This window comes from Pipistrellus hanaki, assembly GCF_964339955.1.
Source record: "Pipistrellus hanaki genome assembly, chromosome: 2".
Taxonomy (NCBI): Eukaryota; Metazoa; Chordata; class Mammalia; order Chiroptera; family Vespertilionidae; genus Pipistrellus; species Pipistrellus hanaki.
In genome coordinates this window covers 163,032,577-163,055,856 of record NC_140504.1, presented here as the reverse complement: position 1 = coordinate 163,055,856, position 23,280 = coordinate 163,032,577, and the positions used below count along the sequence as shown (strand labels likewise).

Sequence of the window (23,280 nt, the reverse complement as noted above, 5' to 3'; positions counted from 1 at the left end):
ACACTGAACTCTGCCTTCTATCTGATTCTCCACTAGGGATCTGATATTTTTTTCCATAAGGCCCCAATAGTTTTGGACTGAAATAATGATTTTACTGTTGTGAATCAAAACTAGTATTATAAGGTTTAGTGGTATCTTTCTTTGGGGACAAAGTAGATGCCCTTGAGTTTGTTTTAGATAAATATAAAGAATATAAACTACCTTACTTCATTAGCTGAACTGAGTGATTAGGACTTTAGTTAGCTGGGCACAGCCTACTTGGTGGCGGGATACATGATAGAATAACAAGGCCTCAAAATATGTCTCCAAACGAGATAAAGCATCTGATACTCTGCCTCATTCCTGTCCCTTTGGTTAGGCCAGTTGTCATGGTGATTGGTAGGGAGACTAAAGATGATGTAAGATAGCAGCATATGAATCACCGTGAAACCTTCACAGGCTTGATCTGTATTACCTGCCTCCCTCCCACAAAATATGATAAGGACTCCATATCCTCTACGTTTCTCCAAGCCCAAGGCTCTCTGCCTCCTGTGTGTATTCAGGATCCCATGAGGCCATGTGTGTGTGAAGAAATCTTGGTTCAGCATAGTTTCCCATTCCCCAACTGCCCTGGTCTTCTTTATCAGGATAGTCTTTGATTTGCTTTATCCTTTGTAAAATGTGTGGTTCAAAAATGAGCACTGGTATCCAATCTATAGTCTGCCCAGGAAAAGGAAAACCATACTTTCAGGAAGGTAGGAGAGGCTTACATTACGCTTTTACTTTGCAGCATTCAAGCTCCTTCACTACTGATGCTAACATCTTCATTCTCAGCTCCCTCCTACTGAGGCAGCCCCAGGTAGATAGCCCCACCTTTCTCTCTGTCTAGAAGTCAATTGTGTTGAGTTTTGATTTATGTCAGCTGGAGGCTAAATCCCAGTTCTGCCTCCTCCATGCTGGTGAACTTCAGAAAGCCACTTATTCTGAGAGAGAACCTGCAATGCTGTTAAGTGAAAAGACTCCTGAGCTTGACTGATTGGGTTGAAATCTTGTCTCCACAGCCACTGTTTTTCAGCTAGTTAATAAACTTTTCTCTCTTTGATGCCTTTAACTATAAAACGGAGGTAACAATACGCCTACCTCATATGGTCACCATGAGGATTGGGTACTTACAAAGGACTGACAACAAATGGGTGGGTTCTTACAAAGGACTGACAACAATGTGTGGCACATATTATGTGCTTGATGAAGGAGCTATTGTTATGATTATCTCAAAGGGCTTTGTGAGGAGAAAACTGAATAATGTGTGTAAAGTGACTAATATGCACCTAGTATATAGCATGTTCTCAATAAAATGACATTATTATTACCAGTTATTCTTATTGTGGTAAATATACATAACATAAAATTTACCACTTTAACCATTTTTAAGAGGCATAAAGCACATTCTCATTGTGGTGTGATCATTGCAGCCTTCCATCAGCACTGCTGTCTTCTACCCAAACTTGAACTCTGTCCCCATTCAACACTAATGCTTCACTCCCCACCCCCCTCTCCTCACCCCTACCAGCCCTGGCAACCACCATTGTACTTTCTGTCTCCGAATTGGATTCCTCTAGACACCCAGGTAAATGGACTCCTTCAGAATTTATCTTTTTGTGACTGGCTCATTTCACTTTGAAAAATGTCCTCAAGGCCCATCCATGTTGTAGCATGTGTCAGAACTTGTCTCCTTTCAGTGCTGAACATTATTCCACTATCTATATATACACATTTGGCTTGCCTGTGCATCCATGGGAGGACCCCTGAGGGTGCTTCTACCATTTAGCTATTGTGAATAGAGCTGCTATGAACATGGGTGTGCCCTTATCTGTCACATGACTGGTTATTTAGGAGTAACTTCTCTTCAGGAAGATCCATTTCCACTGTGAAATCATCACCCTACTACTGACATTTTATCCTAGTATGAGTCAGAACAAAGGGGAGAAAAAAATAATGCAACATGACAAAGGTTAATTAACTTGGCGAGTAGAGTATTATTTATACAGTGCTTGATAAATTACCTTGTGAAGTTCAGTGGAGGCGGGTACATGAGTAAAAGGACAAATATGTCCATTTGATGCTCGCCCTCTCAATAAAACAGGTCATAGACTATTTTTTTTGTTTCTCCCTTACCATCAATACACAGGACCCGCAATGTCAGACAAGCCCTGGGGATGAACCTGGGAGCTAATTGCCTCTGGGAGGCTGATGAGAACACAAAACCATGTCTTTGGTTCCTTCAACAAACATATTAGCGCTTCCACTTCCTGGTCATGCAGTGATAGATTTTATTTTTTTTTTTAAGATGGAAAACTCCATTTATTCTTTTTGATTGCAGCAACTACAAGGTTCCACAGGTTAAACTCAAGAGAGTCTGGATGCTTTGACCGAGTCAAAAGAGCCCCATGCGTCTCCCTCTAGGACGCGTGTCCTTAAAGCTGCCAGCACACAAAGAAATCCAACTTAAACCGTCACATTGCCCACCGCTCCTCAAAGCTCATCAATCTCCCATTAGAGTCCCGAGACCGGGTGACACTTTTATCACAATTACACGCTAAGAAACATGGGGCAGCCGCACTGTGGCCAAGTCCGGGAAGAGCCCCCCTTTGATGGACGATCACAGTTGATCAAGTTTGTCAGCTGCTTTATGTGTTTTTATGCTCCTTTGATATTCCTGCCCAGCGCAGACAGGCTTTTAAGGGCACATCTGTCAATGGATTCAATTGCACAATGCCACGTGCTCCTTTTACTTACCCCTGTCTTCTCATCAAAGATTTTGATTCCTCCAAAGGAGATGGTTAAAAAGATTTTCTGTTTGTGTTCTCCTTTGGAACGAGCGCCAGCCACAACGCCCTGTTGAGAGGAAAGACATGGTTTTTACTTTAGTGTTTTCATTTGAAAATGCCCTCTGGTCCCAAAGGCATGTCAGATACCATCAGGCAGGGCCACCAATCAGGCACGCGCCTTTCTCTCTGCTCCTTCCAGGTTTCCCGACTCGATGAGCTTGCATCTGCTTGACTTTGTCGGAGAATGCTTTTCCTCGCTGTTCAAACACTGTATAAATAGATATCTGAGCACCGACTTCTTTGGCTAACCGAGATTTATAGAATACCTACTCTGTGCCTAGGTACTCGGCTCAGAATTTGAGGTGCCTAGAGACACACAGTATGGTCTTGTTATTAATAGCTTTGCTGGGTTTTGCATTGCATATGGTTTTAATCTATTCAATAAAGGTGAGTCATGGAATAGATTCTTAAATATTTTATTTTTATTATGCTTCTGGGGAAACTTTTCATAGGAATCAATTCAGAGAACATTAGGGAAATAAAAAAATTATTGCCAAATTATCCCATGTCTCAATTTTTGCTTGGAAAAATATGGTGATCAGAGTTGATGCTTATGGTTGAAACATTTACCCACAGCCATTTTGTATGTTCCCCTACTCCTTTCTCAGTCATTCCTGGGTGTTCAAATAAAGTACTTACTTACCCTTAGTATTCCATTTATCAAAACATCTGTTTCCACACTTTCTCAAATGTTTTATAAACTAAAGGTATGTATATGAGTCAATTAGAAGGTAAATGTCATAAAAGGTAGGGACACTGCTCTGCTTTCTACTTTCTCCCAGGTGCCCAGCACAGTCCCGGAGGACAGGGAGGTCTCTGTAAATTATTGTTCCATGAATGTTCTATCCTGAGTTTCCTGAAGTCGATACGATATAAGTTAAGAGTAAAGACACTTGCTTTTTAAAGTGCCTCTGTGGTGGCCAAGTATAGGTAAGCATGGGATTCATATAAGGCTACAACTTGGAGGATAAAGGAGCACCTAGGGATTTACACTCAAGGGCTGCTGGTGACTCTGCCTTAACCATTAGCCTCTGCAGAGGGTGAAATGAAGCCCGACTCTCAGCAGTTGTGGGTTTGGACTTTTAGGCATAATGAAGTCTAAAATAGTACTGATTTCATATTTCCAAGAGATAAAAGTAGTCCGTGCTGTTTCCAGAAGAGTAAAAGCTCAACATCAGTCTTTGAGAACAACTGAGGTTAGAGAGCAATCAACACAACCAGAAGGCACAGGGCAGGGGCGTTCATTCTCTTGGGGTTGTTTGATCATCCTCACATTTGGAAATTAAAAATACTCAGACCATCTGGAGTATACTCCTAGCTCTCTGTGACCTCAGACAAATTACTCACCTCTCAGTTCCACTTCCGCAAGTGTAAATACCTTCCTGGCATGGCCGAGATAATGAAATATCATTTTATTTCAAGTTCCTAGCCCCATGTCTGATACATTGCAGGGACGTAATAAAAAATAACTTCTAGTAAATGAATGATTGTCCCTTAAAATTTATGTCCCAGTAACTGTTTAGGTGCCTACAAGTAGGAATTTCACTACCTGAAAAGTTGTCCACTCATTCTTAAGTGCCTCTTATTCTGTATTCACAGATGTGCAAGATGTTAGAGCCAAAGAAAAACCTTAAAACTAATCAGTCCCAATTTCCCAACTGACAGATTGACAGATGAGAAAATGATGCCTAGAAACTTCTGAGATGGCAGAGTTAGGGGAACAAAAAAGCTGATACTATACAACTGAGCTCTCAAGTCTCTTGTGCAGAGAAAAGACATATTTCTATATGTTGTCTTTTTTTCTAGCAAGCTGACACATTCCTATGACCCTACTCAAGGTTCCTCCTTCAGCGTCTGGGACTGATACATGCTGACATAAGATTCTACCTCCAATGACTGCCCAGGAAATAGGTGAAGAGAAGGACTCATCCTCAAAACTAAGTCCTCTGTCTCTTTAACACCCATATCCTATTCAAAGGTCCCTGAAGTCCTCACCACACTGCTTGCTTTCCCAATGATTTACTGAGGAGTGATTTTAAGGACCTGGGGGAATGGTCAAAGTCTGTGTCTGCAATCCCAAGGGAATCCTATTTCTGTATGATGCCTCTCCATCAGAGATATGGTCTCTGAACCCTCCATCCTCCTTGCCAAACTCTGTCTCATTCTTTCCCCCCAACGTCTCTTCTTTATGGCACTTACCACCATCTGAGATACGTATTCATCTGCTGACTGGCTGTCTTTACCCAACAGAACAAAAGCTCAACTGTTCATGAAACTTGGTTTTGTTCATTCTACATGCCCAGTGTCGAGAACAGAGCCCGGAATAAAACGGGCACTCAAAAGGTTGAAGCGACCGCCCCTCGCTCTGGCAATGAACAAGCCAGGCTTTGAACCCAGGAAAATCTGACTTTGAAAACTGTGTTCTTGGCTGGATTTGGAGTAAAATAACTTATGTTGCCAGCCCTCTTCTGCCTAACCTTCAACCTCAAGTAGCCAGACTTACACAGAGAGAGAACATGAAGTAGCCCCATCACAAATGGAAGGACTGGAAGGACAGTATCAAAGGGAGGGGTGCCCCATCTTCTTGTTTAACTCCTTCCTGGGTGAGGACATCGTGGGGCAGAGGGCAGAGAGGGCTACACCTTGGTTCAGGAAGATTAGCTTCAATGTGTCCCTCCAAAACAGTCCTCACAGCCCCTCACACTGAGAATTACTGCTATATCCAACAGCAATAATGCCCGGCCCACAGTGGTGCTGGCTAGGCACTGCTCCCCTTTGTGTCCTGGTTCCACTGAGCTATCACCAACGCCCTGGTGGAATAGGGGGGAACATAAAGAAGGTGGGTGGAGCAGGCATACATGTTCCAGGAGCATTTCTGTCTTCGGCCACTGGCGGGCACTTTACATGACAAATGGAAAACAAGAAAGGCTATCCATATGATGCTGTCTTTGGGGAAATAAAACTCCAAATTTATTGAACACGCTTTTCCTAAGAGACAAGACCCTGAGTCAAACTCTGAAAAATTGCTCCAAGTCGCAGCACGCCTGCCACCACACAGCATGTGCTGCCTCTGAGTCTCATCTCCCCAGGATGATTCACTGCTGCTCCGTGGAACTCACAGAGGCCCGGGGCAGCGCCAGCTGGAGAGGCCAAAAATGTGGAAGCAGGTGCCTTTTGGGGCTCTGTGCCTAGGATTAGCCTCCTGACCTAGGAAGTCACAGTTAGAAACCTGGATATTAGGGAGTCGAACATTTTCCTGGGTACCCACTATGTAGAACTTCTCTGATGTGATATACAATATAGCCCATATGGCAATCATGGGCTGTAAGAATGACCTCCCTTATTTCACATCTGAGGAAACATAGGTCAAGGGACAAGTGGCCACCACAAACCTCAAGGAACATACAAGACCTAGAGAATACAGTAATTTTTCAGATTCCAGTACTGGAGTTCCTTCTGTAATAGCACTCTGTAAGGGACGTGAGGAGAAGCACAGGTGAAATAAATGGACTACACAATATACTACAGGCATGTCAAAGATGTTCTGAAAATAGATAGGCGGGGCCACCTGCTTCCGGACTTAGTTGTGAAAGAGAACTCTGACATGAGACTAATCACACCTCTCACCTCATAAGGATGCTGGAACTTTTTTTTTTCTTTGCTTTTTAAAAAATATATTTTATTGATTTTTTTTTAGAGAGAGGAAGATAAAGAGTTAGAAACATTGATGAGAGAGGAACATCGATCAGCTGCCTCTTGCATACCCCTTACTGGGGATGTGCCCGCAACCAAGGTACATGCCCTTGACCGGAATTGAACCAAGGACCCTTCAGTCCGCAGGCTGATGCTCTATCCACTGAGCCAAACCGGTTTTGGCAAGATGCTAGAGCTTTTAAGTGAGCATGCACATCTGCATTTTGCAAGGTGTGTAGGGAGAACTCAACAACTAAGTTACCAGTATTATTAGTACTAATATTGATATTAGCAAGCAATCCCATGTGCTTAAAATCTAGGAGGGGAACCAAAATAGATTAAATGCAGATCAAAAGAGAATATTATTGCCCTAACTCAGTGTATAGAGTGTCAGTCTGAGTACTGAAGAGTCCCAGGTTCAATTCCAGTCAAAGTCACATGCTCGGGTTGCAAGCTCAATCCCTGGTAGGAGTGCAGGAGGTCACTGATCAGTGATGCTCTCTCATTATTGATGTTTATATCTCTTACTCCCTCTATATTCCTCTCTGAAATTAATATATATACATATACATTGTGAGAATATTATTTAGCCTTAAACTATGTCTTGTCAAACATTAGTTTTCTGAAGATCTGCATTTGAATTCTGGGCTAAATGAAGGTTAAACAAAGAATCTGGATCAAATCCTTTAATGACCATGAACCTCAGATTTCTTATTTACAAAACTGGGAGGCTACTATCGCACATGATCAAGAGATAATGTATACTGAAGTACTTTGCTGACCCTAAAATTAAAATATGGTGATGACAGTGATTTGTTGGTAGACAGGCAATGGCTCACTCAGACTCACAGTGTGAACCCCATATCAAATTTCTCAAATCCAAGAGCAAACTCTACAACAAGGAAAGGCACCAGCTTCAGAGAGCCTAGCAAAGAAAGACAGAATTATTTTCATTGCTCATATGGTCTGCCGTGAACAAGTGGGCCATTTGGCAATGCTAAGAGGCATTCTGTACTTCTCTGTCTCCCTCTTTCCTGGGCAGGTGGCCAGAGGACGACTCGAACGCTTATGTTTCTGTGCTTCCCAAAGAAAGACCACTGGGACTGAAATGTCAGCATTCTTCTTGGCAACTTGCAAATAATGAAACACAATTGTCATGAATCAAAACCACTCAAATTCAGCAGATCTGAAAGGAGTGTGTATAGTAGGACATACTTCCAGGGCTCTGGGAGCCCCTCCGCTCTGAAGGTTTACAGATGGGACACTTAAAAAAAAATAAGAAAAATAAAAAAAACCAAGATGGGACACTTCATTGCAGATCACACACACACACACACGTATAAGGTCAGCAGTCATCATCAGGTTTGATCCAGTTAATGTGGCCCATATTATGTGACCCTTCAGGGAGCATAAGCCGACTCCTGCCTCATGTCCACATTGGCCTTGGTTCTTCCATAAAGGCCACTGGGCCAGTGGGGCACCCTATGATAGATGCCTGCTGAGTGGCTATCTACCAGGATGCTGGCGATGGGGGAAAGGGGGAGGGATGCATCAGATCCTTTCTCATCAGCAGATTGTGACTCTGGGTAGGAACCAGATCATGGGTGATCTTGATGTATTTTAATCAACATTTGTCAGGAGCAAATCTCTATCTGCCTGGACTCAAACTCAGTAAGGAGGGACTTCGGCAAGAATCAAGATCCTGGCCTTTCTCCCCACCTTGCATTAAGGTCTTTGTGGGAAGCAGGTGTGGCTCTACCTGATTGAGGAGTTTGGAGAGAAGCCCAGCACACATGGCTCAGTCTCTTCTGGGTTCTCTCTGCAAGTTGCCTGCTGGCAGTGAGGTTGCATTCCGGTCTGATCTCATGAGTGAGTTAAGGTCCTGCTCTGGAGCAGCAATGGGGATGAGGAGAATAGGAAGGGTTGCGGTTATCCAATTCCCTGTAACTCAAGTGGGATAACCTGTCTCTTCCAAGAATATCCACTATGCCCATGTATGTACATCATGTTTTCCAGAGCAGCACTTATCAGTTAAAAAGCTGGAATTTAGAATTCTTCCTTCCAGATTCCCTTGTCTATTTTATTTGTCAGAATTGAACTTGGCAAAAGAAGAGGGCTCATTGTTGCACTTCCCTCAAAGCTCAGAATATTGTTTAATTATCAAAAAAGATACATTAACCTCTTCCAAGGTGATAACCTGTGAAATCACAATTTGGGTGCCTTTATGTCTCTTTTCTAGTACACCTTACAATCAATAGCCACATAATTGTTCAACTAAAGTTTGCTTATGGCAACAGCATAAAAGAAAAAGAAAAAGAAAGTAATGGATACATAGTTTAGAAAATTAAAAGGTTTTAAAAATGATGATTCCTACATTCAAACTTTAGGAAGACATAGCATCGAATATACATGTCAAACTGCTGAGAAAATTTTATAGTATAAACAAATAACAGCTGTGATCTATTAAGCAAATATTAAAGAAACGTGTTTTGCAAATACTGTCCTATTTAATACTTTTAGGCCCTGGCCAGCTTTTTTAAAAAAATTTTTTTCTTATATTTAAAAAAAAAAATTATACTGACCAAGCTGTATCCTCAGTGACAATCTGAAGACAATTTTAAAAGTGCTCATAACTTATTATTGTCAGATGAGAAAAAAGCAGAATATAAAATTGTATAGTTATTCCAATTACATTAAACATATATGTATATTTCATATAATATATATAAAATACAAAGAGATTATAAATCACACACTTTTAAAATGTTGACACTAATTTTCTTCATGTGGTGGGATTGAGGATCATTTCAATTTTCCTCCTTATACTTTTCTGTATTTTGAAAACATTTTATAATAAACATTTTTGTGAATTCTATAATCAGTAAAAAATATGTTTTAAATGTATAAGATATTTTACAGAATTGTTGCTAAATCATTTTATTTTTACGTATTTTTGTTATTATTATTTTTTAAATCCTCACGGGAGGATATTTTTCTATTGATATTTAGAGAGAGTGGAAGAGAGAGTGAAAGACAAGAGATGTGAGAGGAACACATCAATTGGTTGCCTCCTGCAAAATCCCAGACCAGGGCTCGTCTGGGGAGGAGCTCACAGCCCAGGAATATGCCTTTGACCTGAATTGAACCCGGGACCTTTTGGTCCTTAGGCTAACACTCTATCCACTGAGCCAAACTATTTTATTTTTAAAACTATTTGATATTATTAAAAAACAAAACAAAACAAAAAAATGGATACAATAATCTAGAAACAAAACATTTCCTGTTTGTATGTTAAGAGACCTTTAAATATCAAAATTTTTAAATTTTGCATATTAAACTTTTTTCCAGTTTCTTAGCATTTCCATGAAAAGGTTTCTTAAAAGCATTTAAAGTAAGAAACCTCTTTATGATCTCTCCATGTTCTAATATCTGGTTACATATTACTTAGAAAATATTTCCCCTTCTTATAAAGTATTTGAGGACATTAATATTAGTTACAAAAATGAATAAAAGTAGCTTTTATCTTAACACTAGAAGCCTGATGCACAAAATTCATGCAAGAGTAGGCCTTCCTTTCCCGGCAGCTGGCACTGGCTTCCCTCTGGCACCTGGGACCAGGGCGTCCCTCACAGCCCCAGTTTCCTATGGAAGGTCATCCAGAAGGACATCTGGTCTAATTAGCATAGTATGCCTTTATTATCATGATAGCATCTTTACCATATTTATCATACAGTAAAATCTATAAATTTCATTAAAAAGTGGTGAAAATTTATAAAATCTGAGACACTATAATTTGACGATTTTACTTTTATTTTTCGCAGGCATTGCCTGAATAAGATATAATTGAATGAAATGTGAAAATAAAATAATTATAAACAGGGCCAAATAAAATTCCTCCACATAGGAGGTGCTCAATGAACATTTGCTGAATGAGTGAAATCCCTTCAAAATAAATAAAGGCAGCGATTCATCAGTGCCTCAACAAATGAGTAAATAATTTACTAATAAATGAGTAAACAACATTTTTACCATAATGACTGTGCAATCATTTCTTTCTCTCAGCCATATTAAACCCATAATACTTAAAGTAAAATGTTTGCACTGCACCTTGAGCTTCATCATGGAATCTTGACATAACTTGTCTCCCCGAGCCGCCGAAACCTCTTCGATCCCGATCAGTTTGGCCTTGTACCGGACCCCTTCACCTTTAAACCTCTTTATCAGAGTGGCTTCGCTGCGATCCTGACCTAAAAACAGAGGAAAGCAGGATTCAGAGACGGAGGCGTTCAGGGCCTGATGGCTTTGAATACCCACGGCACCGAGGTTTGCTCTCTGGCTTCACTGTGTTCTAGGAAAGTCAAACCACAAGACCAAGTAGAAAAACACGGCAGTACTCCTGGATGCAAATTTTTGCTCCCCTTTCAAACCCTGGGGCAAACTGCTTCTCCTCTCTCAGCCTTTGTTTTCTCAGGAAGAAAAAAAAGAGTGAAGAATAACCAGCCCCAAAAGGGCAGCAAGGTAAACAAATCAGGCAACATGTGTCAAGTACCCAGTGCAGTGTTTGCTATACACTAGGTTTTCAATAAATGATAATCACCCACTGACATTCTTAGCACTGAGCTCCTTCAGCATTTCTAGCATTTAATATGACTTTGGCCAGAATCCAAGATCCTCCTTATACCCAATTCCATGGGCTGTTTCATAGTGAGACTCCAGAGTAATTGCTTTGTATCAAGTAATGACCCACGACAATTATAATAAAAAATGGTTTTACAATCTCTCTTCTGCCAACCCATGTGTGTACTGAAATAGACTTCCATACTACTTGATATGGAAGCTGTGTGGAAGTCTAAAGGCTTGCAACAGGCTTTCCCAATAGCATACTGTTATTAACATAATATTTTGCTAAGACACACCAGCCAGAAGTTCAAACATATCCACATAAAATATGAGCAGTAAAGTAACTGTGAACTGAGTACTTATGTATATAAAATGTTTTATAAACTGTATCCCCATTCTTCACAATAAGCCAACCATATCCATTTCCCAGATGATCAAGATGAAGTCAGAGAATCCAGGTAGCCTATCCAAGTTTACACAGTCAGAAAAAAATATGACTACATGGGAATTCAATTTTTTTATAAAAAATATATATTTTATTGATTTTTTTACAGAGAAGAAGGGAGAGGGAGAGAGACTTAGAAACATCAATGAGAGAGAAACATTGGTCAGATGCCTCCTGCACACCCCTACTGAGGATGTGCCCGCAACTAAGGTACATGCCCTTGACCAGAATCTAACCCTGGGACCCTTGAGTCTGAGGATGATCCTCTATCCACTGAGCCAAACTGGTTAGGGCTGGAATTCAAATGTCTAACCTCATCAAACTAATCACAGTTTGGGGCATTGCATATGTGGTTCTAAAAACCTGGAATGCCATGCCTTTTGCTCTTCATCTCTTGAAATATCATCAACTTCAACTTCTCATAACCCCCCTCTCTCGTGCCTTCCCTCAACAGTCAAACACTTAGAGCTGAGGCATTAATGATAACTCATCCCATTTCGTCCTATGTATCCTTACAGTGTGCAAAACTAAGGCCTTTCCATAAGGCTGGATTGAGAATTATTTGAGAAAATGCTTAAAATAGGGAAAAACCCACACACAATAACAACAACTAACCATTGTACAATACTTTTCAATAGATAAACCATGACTTGCATTTCATTCATTCATCTCTTACTGAGCATCACTGTGCCAGAAGCTGTTACTCACTGATAACAGGTAAATGAGGCAAAATCTATGCCCACAGAAGTTCAAGTTTCTGGTGACTGCAAGTAAAAATGCCTTGTGCTGAGAAAGTAAAAGATACATATTTAGAGTCAGACATCCTCATTTAAACTATGACTCTCTCCCTTGCAAACCAACTAACCTATCTACTGAGCCTCAATTTCCTTGTCCATTGCATGAAGGTTAAATTTCTATTTCCAGAGCTGTTATGAATAGTAACTTAAATGAGATAGTATGTGCAAAGCATGTATTCAGGTGTTAAGTTTTCTATCACAGGTAGCTGCCACCAGTTTGGTGGCCCAGTAAAAGAAGCATGTGGAAGATTCCCTATGAGGGCCAGAGAGCACAAAGGAGGAAGGTCTGCAGAGCCAGTTTGACCTATGGTCCCCAACCTCCCATTGGTGTTTTTCCCACTGAATCTTTGCTGACTCCTAGTATATTCAAGCCTTTGAATAATAGTCCATAAAGCAAATATCACACATGAATGATTAGTGAGGAATTGTAATCAATGTAAAAATTAAGTCTCCAGGATTTCAGTGAGGACAGGGGTCAGAGAATGAAGCTACGAACAAAGAGAAGAACATTTGCTATGATATACCCTCTATGGACATCTAGCTAAACAATAGGGCCCATGGTGATACAGGTCACCTCCCCCTGTCTTTTACCTTTTAAGACAGCATCAATGGACCTGGAGAGTATCATGCTAAGTGAAATAAGCCAGTCAGAGAAAGACAAGTATCACATGATCTCACTTATATGTGGAATCTAATGACAATATATGTGCACCAACTTGTTTAGTCCCAGAAAAAAAATATTAAAGGTGGGTGCTATTATTCAGGTATTACAGATTAAGCAACTTGTGCAAATTCACTAAGTGGGACCTGAACCCAGATCTATTTGATGTTGGAGCCCACACTGGTGGTTTTGCTTATGTTCAGTGTTTTTAAGCCCTTTCTCATAGCCACTACGATGAATTTTTTCTCATCTCCCCAACTTCCCTTAAAGCTCCATCTTTTACCTGGCCCAAAACTGTTGATACTCAGTATACTGGCAGCATTAAAACTCCATTTGAAAGCCCTTGTCAGTGTTGCTAAGTGGGTAGAGCGTCCGCCTGAGCACCCAAGGGTCAGAGATTCGATTCCCAATCAAGGGCATGTACCTGGGTTGCAAGTTCGATTGGGGGGCAACCAATCAATGTGTATGTCTCACATCAATGTCTCTCTCTCTCCCCCTCCCTCCCTACTGACCTTTCACTCTCTCTAAAAATCAATGGAAAATTAACCTCACATGAGGATTAACAACAACAACAAAAAAACTCCATTGGAAAAACAGCCTAAAAATGGAACAGTTTCCAGCCTGCATTTCATGTCTAAAAACTGCCCATGAGTCAGACACAAAGGCAGACTCAGGAAACATTTGTCAGGGCCAGATCTCTGGCAAGGAGGAGGATTCATAAGAGGAGGCAGAGCCAGATCAGGTGAATAAGGGCAGAGATTAATAAGAAAATATTAGGCCATTTAGAGGAAAGTGGGGAAACCCAATTTAGATTAGGACCCAGGGCCAAGCTAATTTGTATGAAGGGCACTTATGCACTAGATAATCCAGTTTCTCATTAAATGCTCCACCATTAAAAGGGTAATTTTTCATGATCACATCTTGAGCAAGGTCTAAGTTATATTAGTTAAGAAATAAATAACAGCTATCAGAGCCATAAGGCTGTACCTTCAGAGGCACAGCCTATTTGAGGGTGTTAGAGAGAGGGTCAGTTTTCACGCATCCCAAGTCATCATGCATCACCAACTTATTTCACTGAAAGCACCACTGACTCTATGCTTTAGGATAGACAAGAGAAAGGCCACATATTTAAGGAAAAACATTAACATCATAGCTATCTGTTATCAAGCATGGACTAAACCTAAACCAGTCACTGGGCCAAGAGTTTCACCTACAACCTGCTATTTAATCCTTATGCAGCTCTTTGAGCTAGACTCTGTAACGAGCCCTTGATTACAGGGGATAACACCAACACTCAACATCAACAGCATAGCCTGATTTTTTAAAAATAACTGCTTTGTTGACATATACCTCCCATCCCAATTCAATTCTCCTTTTTAAAGTATACAATTCAGCGGGAACCGGTTTGGCTCAGTAGATAGAGCATCGGCCTGCAGACTGAAAGTTCCCAGGTTTGATTCTGTAAGGGCATGTACCTTGGTTGCAGGCACATCCCCAGTGGGGGGTGTACAAGAGGCAGCTGATCAATGATTCTCTCTCATTGGTGTTTCTAACTCCCTCTCCCTCTCTCTTCCTCTCTGTAAAAAATCAATAAAACATATTTTTTTTAAAAGTATACAATTCAGTGGCTTTAATACATTCATAGTTAAAGAACCGTCACTACTAGCTAACTTCACAACATTTTCATCATCCTCCAAAGAAGCCCTGTATTCCTTAGCAATGTTCCCTATGTCCCCCAACCCACCAGACCTAGGCAACCGCTAATCTATGTTCTCTCTCCATAGAAGTGCCTATTGTATTTCATATAAATAGGGGCATATAACATGTGGACTTCGACATCTCATTTTCATGGTTACTGCATGTTTCAGCTGTATCTCAACCTCAAGTCCTTTTCTATGCTGAATAATGTTTCATTGTATGGTCATACCACATCAATTGATGGTTATTTAGGTTGTTTCTATTTTTGGGCTAGTGTGAATAATGTGGCTACAAACATTTATGTATCTGTTTTTGTTGGGGGATATTTTTCAATTCTTTTCTTTGTATTAAACACATGAGGGGAATTGTTGGTAAGTCCATGGCTAACTTTTTAGGACCTATCCAACCTCTTTTCCAAAGTGGCCTTACCAGCTTACAGCTTCACCTTCAAAGTAGGAAGGTTTCCGGTTCTCTGCCAGGTATTCTTGCCAACATCCCTTTTTTTCTTTTCCGCTTTAGCTATCCTATGGACCTTAGGTGGCATTTCATTAGAGCTTTGTCTTGCAATCTCCTGGGAATAATTGCCATTGAGCATGTTTCATGCGCTTATTGTCCATTTGCATACCTTCTCTGGGGAAATATCTATTCAACTCCCACAGCCTGAATTTGAAGGCAAGTGTTATGCAAACTTCCATGCCTTTAAGCATCATGCTTTGAACTATTAGGCTATGGAGCCTCTGGTGACCTCACTAGATACTCTGCTATAGCATTTGCCACTCTTCACCTTGTGTCATAGCTATATGAGCAGATGTCTTATGGATGAACAAGCAGGTCCCATTTTCAGAAAGGGTCCCCTTGAAGCTTACTGCCACCTTGGTGATGAAGCTGACACCCATTCAGAAAAGGAGGGGACTGGGACACAGGGAGTTGAGGCCACTGGGGCAAGGCCACACTGCTAGTAAGAGGGACACAGTTGCCCGACTCTTTGGAGTCAGAGGTGTTGCAGTAGCTCTGGAACTTTGTGTGTGCGTGTGTGTGGTATTGGAAAAGTCCTTAACTTTTCTGAGTGTCAAACTCTCCACCTGCACAATGCTGTAGTTATTTGCACTCCTCTCTAGGACAATTAGCATTACAGGAGATAATATACGTTCTGTTCTTTGCACACTGCCTGGGACAGGGCAGTCACTCAGTAAATATTCACTGCCTGCCGCCTCCCCTCCTAATATATTTCACATTAAGCACCAGTGGCCCAAAGCTAACCGCAGCAAAGTCATACTGCCGCGGGAGTAATGGTCCCAGCTGTTAGGGAACATTTTTCTGTTTGGTTGTCTGGGAATAAAGGTGCAATTAGGAACAGGATGTTCCTTTCTGAAGGCAGCGGGATCACCTTATGAATTATTAACACGGTGCCTGCATTGAGATTCCCCCCCCCCCCCCTTCTGTGTATCTGTCTGAATCACCAGGCCATCCATCTCGATGAAGAAAATTTCAAGGAGAGTTTGTGTTTCCCAGCCTGTCCCACATGATTCTGTCCCCTGCTGCAAGCATCCTATTGTCTGTTAGGTTGTCCAATTTAAGAACAGATTGTGGGGGGAGGGATTTCAAAGCCCATCCACAGAGAGAACTTATTTTCCTAAGAATTCTACCTCACAATTATCCAGGTGTTGATGTGCAATGGACAAATAATTATGTCTGCCGGCTGCCTGGGAGAGAATGCTGATTTGCTGTAATTACCTCGCTGTGTAGTGGGCAGCATGAGGGGAGCAGCACACTTCAGGGACTGTTCAAATGAGCTTTTATGAACATGGTTGCTGTCATTACTGCTAACAGGTAAAGTAATTAAAGAGCTAAAATCATATTCAATCTACAATTCCTGTACACCATTTCTATAAAAACGTTCTTCACTGGTGCTTCTGAGAGAAGCTCCAGATAAGGGGCACCTGGAGTGCCCTGGAACCTTTCGTCCAAAGCCAAGTGTTAGGATTCAGAGTCTAGCTGGGGGCTCTGAAATCCTGCACTGCTTAGCCTCAGCCCAGGGTGCCCAGGCTGAGCCGCATGATGCCACCAAAGTGTAAGGGAGGCCCTGTGGGGACCCCATATAGGTGACCCAATTCTTTGTTGTTGCTGTTAATCTATACCTGAGAATATTTTTTCCATTAGCTTTTAGAGAGTGGAAAGGGAGGGAAGGAGAGAGGGGAGGGGGAGAAAGACCTCAATGTGAAAGAGTCACATCCATTGGTTGCCTCTCCTGTGATCAGAGCCAGGTATCAAAACTGCAACCCAGGTACATGCCCTTAATCTGGAATTGAACCCAAGACCCTCCATGTGGTCCATGTGGCGACGCTCCAACTACTGTGCCACAGAGGCCAGGGATGGTGATCCAAACTTTATGCTCTGACATTGGTCCTTCTTTCATTTCCTTGACAATTCCTTATGGTATTTGTTTATTTGTTTTGCCCATGCTGTGTCTTCATAAATTTTAATGAAAATAAATCTATAATTAAAAGCGTATGGCATCATCAAAAAACTCTTAATAGAGAAAGAAATCAATAATGGGCAACAGCCTGCCACTCTAGAAAATCCTTAGACCAGTGGTCGGCAAACTCATTAGTCAACAGAACAGCAAACCATGGTTTTAGAGCTGCATATGGCTCGCGAGCTATGGTTTGTCAACCACTGCCTTAGACCAACAAATTCCTAGCAGTACCCCTAAAATGCCCATCCAAATTTTCCTGAAGAAAAAGTGAAGGGATGATCTTGCCAAGTAAGTCTGTGACATGCGTCCCATTCCTCATGAAGACTCCTGGGCACAAGAGCAAGTTAGGCAGGAGGAAGCTGGGCATGGACTGTGTGCTCACAGAGGACTGACACATGCTCCCTGTGAATCCCCAAAACACCAGACAGGGCCTGGAATGGACTACTTAAAACCCATTTGCAGACTAAGTAAATATGTTTAGTAGAGAAGACATTCTTTTCCCCGTGTTTCCAACATCTCTCCTCCAAAACACATAGAGGAAAACCAAGTTTAATAATTTTGGAAAACCAAGTTTAAATTTTAGTCACAGCCTAAATGGCCAGTGAGGCTCAGTGGTTGAGCAATGACCCATGAACTAGGAGGAATCCCCAAAACACCAGACAGGGTCTGGAATGGACTACTTAAAACCCATTTGCAGACTAAGTAAATATGTTTAGTAGAGAAGACATTCTTTTCCCCGTGTTTCCAACATCCCTCCTCCAAAACACATAGAGGAAAACCAAGTTTAATAACTTTGGAAAACCAAGTTTAAATTTTAGTCACAGCCTAAATGGCCAGTGAGGCTCAGTGGTTGAGCAATGACCCATGAACTAGGAGGTCGCAGTTCAATTGGCCATCAGGGCACATGTCCCGGTTGTAGGCTGATCCTCAATAGGGGCTATGCAAGAGGCAGCTGATCATTTATGAAATCACTAAAAAAAGCTATATATAATATATATATATATATATATATATATATATATATATATATATATATATATATATATATATTGTTGAAGCCTGTGAAGATATCTGTAATCTGTAGGGCTGGGGCTGAGTTTTCCTGAAGTCCCTCTGGGACGCCCGAGAGCTCGGTGCATCCTGCTAACTTGGAGATGAAGGATTGTCCAGGACCAGCCTGGCTTCTCATGTTGGCCTGATCTGTACACTTGCTCCCTGAGGATGGCACACACCATTCACTTCCCTGATGTTTTCATGGCTGGGCTTGTGCCATTTTCCTGATGGCCAAAGAGCAAAGAGGGTAAAACTTATGCTTTTATCTCATGTTGATGCCACAGTGCAGAGCACAGAATAGGCTTTGAACAACATGTAAGTTCATTTTCGTTGTCCTTTTACTCCTTATAACAACCTAGCCTGATGTGCACAATTAATGCCTTCTTGTTGAGGTGAGAAAACTGAGACTCCAGGAGGTAAAGACTGGACCAAGATCACAGAGCTAGGAAAAGGTAGAGCCAGGAGTGTTGAAAATAAATAAAATCAATCAAAAGAAGTGTTAAGGGAGAGAATCTAAAGCTTGAGGGTGGTAGGAAATAGGACTGCAGGCCCTGGCCAGGGCGGTTCAGTTATTTGGTGCATTGTCCCATGCGCTGTAATATCATGGGTTTGATTGCCAGTTAAGGCACATACCTAGATTGTGAGTTCAATCCGTTTCTCTCTCCCTTTCCATCACTCACTCTATAAAATCAATAAAAATATACCCTTGGTTGAGGATTTAAAAAAATAAAGAAAAGAAAAAAAGAAATAGGACTGCAGGAGGTAGGGGAAGAATAGTTCTGAATGTAGTCATTACATTTATTTTTGTTTCTGTCATTTGCAACTGAAAGGGTCATATGATTGATGGTTGTAGTGCTTTGCTTGGACAAAGGCAAAGTAGAATGACACATACTAAATACAACAGGAAAATTGGATCTATAATCAAAGAAAGGATGAGGGCAGGATAGTGAGTGGGAAAGAAGACCGTCAAAGAGAGACCTGGGTCTTCAGCTGACTTTGCCATTTAGGAGCCTGTTGGCTTAGAGCAGAGGTCTTCAAACTACGGCCCGCGGGCCACATGCGGCCCGCAGAGGAGTCTGATCCGGCCCGCCAAGTTTTTTGGGCAGTGAGCGCAGCTGAGGTGTTACAGTAGGAATTAGTAGTTCATATAGTCTGGCCCTCCAGCTCTCTGAGGGACCGTGATCTGGCCCCCACTTTAAAAAGTTTGAGGACCCCTGGCTTAGAGCAAGCCACTTGGTCTCTCTGTGAATGAGGATAATAAGCTTGTCTTGCAGGATTACTGTAAAAACCTCTGTGCACTCATCTATGGAAAGCACCCAGCACCAAAGTGCTGCTCTTGACTGCTATCACATGTGGACACTATTCTCACTTCCTTTCCTGTGAACTCAGGCTACACGTGGTATATCTCCCAGAACCAATTTCAAGCCTGAAAACTCATTCCCTGCAGGTGACAGGCAGGCACGGGAAGGCTCTTGGGTGAGTCAATTTTAGGGAATTGCCCTCTGCCAAAGAGAGTCACCTCACCCAATGCCCTATTTCCTCACTTCATTCACTCCCCTTCCCCCACTGTAGCTGCTGCACCCAATCAATAACTGGTTCTTTCCATTGGGGTAAGTACAAAAGCCCTGCACCTCCATCTGAGGCCACTCTGAAAGGCAACTTGAGAGCCCTCCTTGGGACAGTAGAATCAACTGAGGCCTTGATGTAGCTGCATCACTATTCAATTCCTCCCTCTGCCCAGTCCTGCCACCTGCACTCCCAGTCAGGATTGATTTGGAGGGCACACCCCAAAATAAGCTTCCCGCAGGAAATCTGTTTCTGCCACTGGTTTCCTGGGAACTCGATAAAAATCAGCACAAAATCAATGCATTTGAGGGCGAGTGTTCTGAAAGAGAGGGTCTTGATATGGGGAAGCAAGCCAGCAAATGATCTAAGAGAGATGGGCGCAGGGTTCAGAGGCAGCCCGAGTGCTCAAATCATGAGTACTGATACCGATGCTCCACGAGGCTAAGCCAGATCAAGAAGGTAAATCCACAGCTCACACCCCTCAGCAAATGCAGATCACAGGCCCCTGGTGGAACTGCGGGGTGCTCACCAGCCTGCGTGGGCAGCTGAGTCTGCAGGGGTGAGTGGGGAGACTATCCACCCAAGTGCATCCTCGCTGCCACCAGAAGTGCAGCTTGTTTTTCTAACGTTCACAACTTGTCTCCCTTTGGCAAATGCAATGATAGCAGAGCGGATGCACCTGCAAAGCCCTGGGAGCTGATGACAAGTGAAAACAATCTTGTTTTCAAATGAAAAATAGCAGAGACATTTTTAAAACGTTTCCTATTTCCATTATTTAAAACAACTGCTTCCCCCTCCCCCAATTACAAAGTGAAATTTGCTCGAACCTTAACATTTGGAAAATGCAGGCAAGATAACAAGAGGAAGTTACTCTTAAAACCTTCCAGGGTCCTCTATGGTTGCATTTGAGTAATGCAAAGTTTTTCCTAAGTGCACACACACAAACACACATTTTCCAACAATGTTTTCCTACTGGAAGTCTGTGGGTTGCTTCTTTCATTTTACAGTGTTTTTATATAGTCTCCTCCATATTGGCACTTTTTTTGTAATGTGATTCGTAGAGGCTCACAATATTCATCCTATAGATGTATCAAACTTTATATATCCAGAGCCCTACTATTGGACTATCAAGATGTTTCCAATTAAAACAGTGTAAAGAAAGACAATATTGAGAATTCCTTTGAAAGACAAAAGGAGGATGGATTTTCCCAGTGAGGACACATGGAATCTTTCTCACTTGTCAGAGTTGACACTTCATTATTTTCCCCTCTCCTTCCTCCACTTCAGAAACGTGTGGACTCGAATAGAAAACTGTGTGAAAACAGATGCCAAATGTACCTCTCCTAGTGTCTTTTATGGGAGAAGCCCACAAGGGGGCAGGTAGATGACTGCATGTCTTGGAAGAACTTTGTCCCCTCTGGATATATTGACCATGGAAAGCCATGTGACTGACCAAAGACAGGAGGAGAATCAGATTTCCTCAGTGAACTGGGGTCACAGTGTAGCACAAAACAACCCATCCCCAGTATTTTTTATTGATTTTTAAAAATATGTATTTATTGATTTGGAGAGAAAAGAAAGGATAGAGATAGATTAAAAAATCTATCTGTTGCCTCGCTACAATCGGGGATTGAATCCACAAACTGGGCATCGGACCAGCAACCTCTTGGTGATTGGGAATGGTACCAGCAACCTTTTGGTGCATAGGACAATAGTCAACCAACTGAGCCACACAGGCCAGGGCTTATATTGATTTTTCAGTGAGAGGGAAAGAGTAAAACATCCAAAGAGAGAAAAACATCAACATTGATTGGCTGCCCTCTGTATACCCCTTGCCAGGGATTGAATGGGATGAACCAACTAAGCCACACCAGCCATGGCCGAACCCCCAGTTTGGAGGGGCCACTCAATGTGCATGTGCACTCAGCATTTGAAAGCTTGCTCTTGGACTGAGACAGAGATTAATTAATGAAAAAGGGTTTCTATCTTCACAGGCAGCTGCGATGGGCCGAGAACTTTCTTCTGTGACAGCTACAACTTTAAGGGGGTCACCTCCATTAGGAAAAACAAGAGGCTTTATTTGGGCATCTCTGCTGCCAACCTGTTTGCAGACTATTTTTTAAAGGGGGACTATTTTGGTCCCAGATTATTCTGGTGTGAGTGAGACTCATGCTTTATCTTCCATCTGCCTTCTACACAAAAGAGCTGTGTATACTATTGACAGATTCAATTATTTCTTTAGAGTACAAAGAAGTATTTGTGATGAAGACAACGGAGAGGGCAAATCAATTATTTACTGAGGAGGCTTCAATATAAATTACATTTGATTAAACTTGGAGATAAATCTCCGTGATGGAGGGTTTAAGTAGAATGTGCGGAAGGAGACAGTGAAGGAGTGCCCCCAGACATTGTGGGGTTTCTGACAGTCAGCCTGATGCTCGTGCATGCCACACACGTGTGCAATGCCTACCATGTAGCACTGGCCCAGGTCCCAGGGTCCAGTCATGAGCAGGAGAGAGAAAGCCCCTCTTGGCCTAGAGCCTCTGACCTTAAAGCAAAAGGAAGATAAGAAGCCAGTAAATAAATAATGAACAGGATCGGTCCAGATAGTGATAAGTGTTATGAGGATGATAAAATAGTTTGATGAAACTAAGAGTGACTGGGAACAATTAATTTAGGCAGGCTGGCCCAGGAGGGCATTTCTATGGAACTGACATTTGAAAGGAGATGTGAACAGCAAGAACAGAGCAGTCCTTCTTGGAGCGAATATGTTTGGCCCATTTATAAAACAGGAAGAAGTTAGTGTGATCAAAGCAGAAAAATCAAGGGGAAGTGGCAGCAAAGGAGGAGATCGGGCTCCTCCATGTGCTGCTTTAGAAGGGCCAGAGGCATGGCTCAGTGTTTGAGCTTTGACCTCCGAATCAGGAGGTCATGGTTCAATTCCTGGTTATGTGCTCAAGTTATGGGTTCAATTCCTAGTGTGGGACATGCAGGAGGCAGCCAATGAATGATTTGAATGATTCTCTCTCATCACTGATGTTTCTTTCTCTCTCTCTCTCTCTCTCTCTCTCTCTCTCTCTCTCTCTCTCTCTCTCTCTCTCTCTCTCCTTTCCTCTTTGAAATAAATAAATATATAGAGAGTAAATACATTTTGCCCTAGTCAGTTTGGCTCTGTGATAGCGGTTCACCCTGTGGACTGAAGGGTCCTGGGTTCAATTCCAGTCAAGGGCATGTGCCTTGGTGGCAGGCTCAATCCCCAGCCTCTGTCTCACCTGCAGGATGCTACCAATCCATGTGTCTCTCTCACATAGATGTTTCTCTCTCTATCTGTCTCTGACCCTTCTTTCCATTCTCTAAGAAGAAAAAAAATCAATGGAAAAATATCCTCGGGGGAGAATTAACAA

At 42.0% G+C, this 23,280-nt stretch overlaps 1 protein-coding gene across 1 annotated transcript in view; it reads right to left on the bottom strand.

Annotated features, from left to right (window-relative positions):
- Window positions 1–23,280, bottom strand: part of DAB1 (DAB adaptor protein 1) — a 377,824-nt gene that overhangs the window by 115,997 nt on the left and 238,547 nt on the right. The window contains exons 4-5 of the mRNA XM_084872568.1: window positions 10,668–10,807; window positions 2,776–2,874 (exon numbers count right to left, since the gene is read on the bottom strand). Coding sequence (XP_084728694.1) covers window positions 2,776–2,874; window positions 10,668–10,807 — 239 coding nt within the window. The remainder of the gene's footprint in view (window positions 1–2,775; window positions 2,875–10,667; window positions 10,808–23,280) is intronic.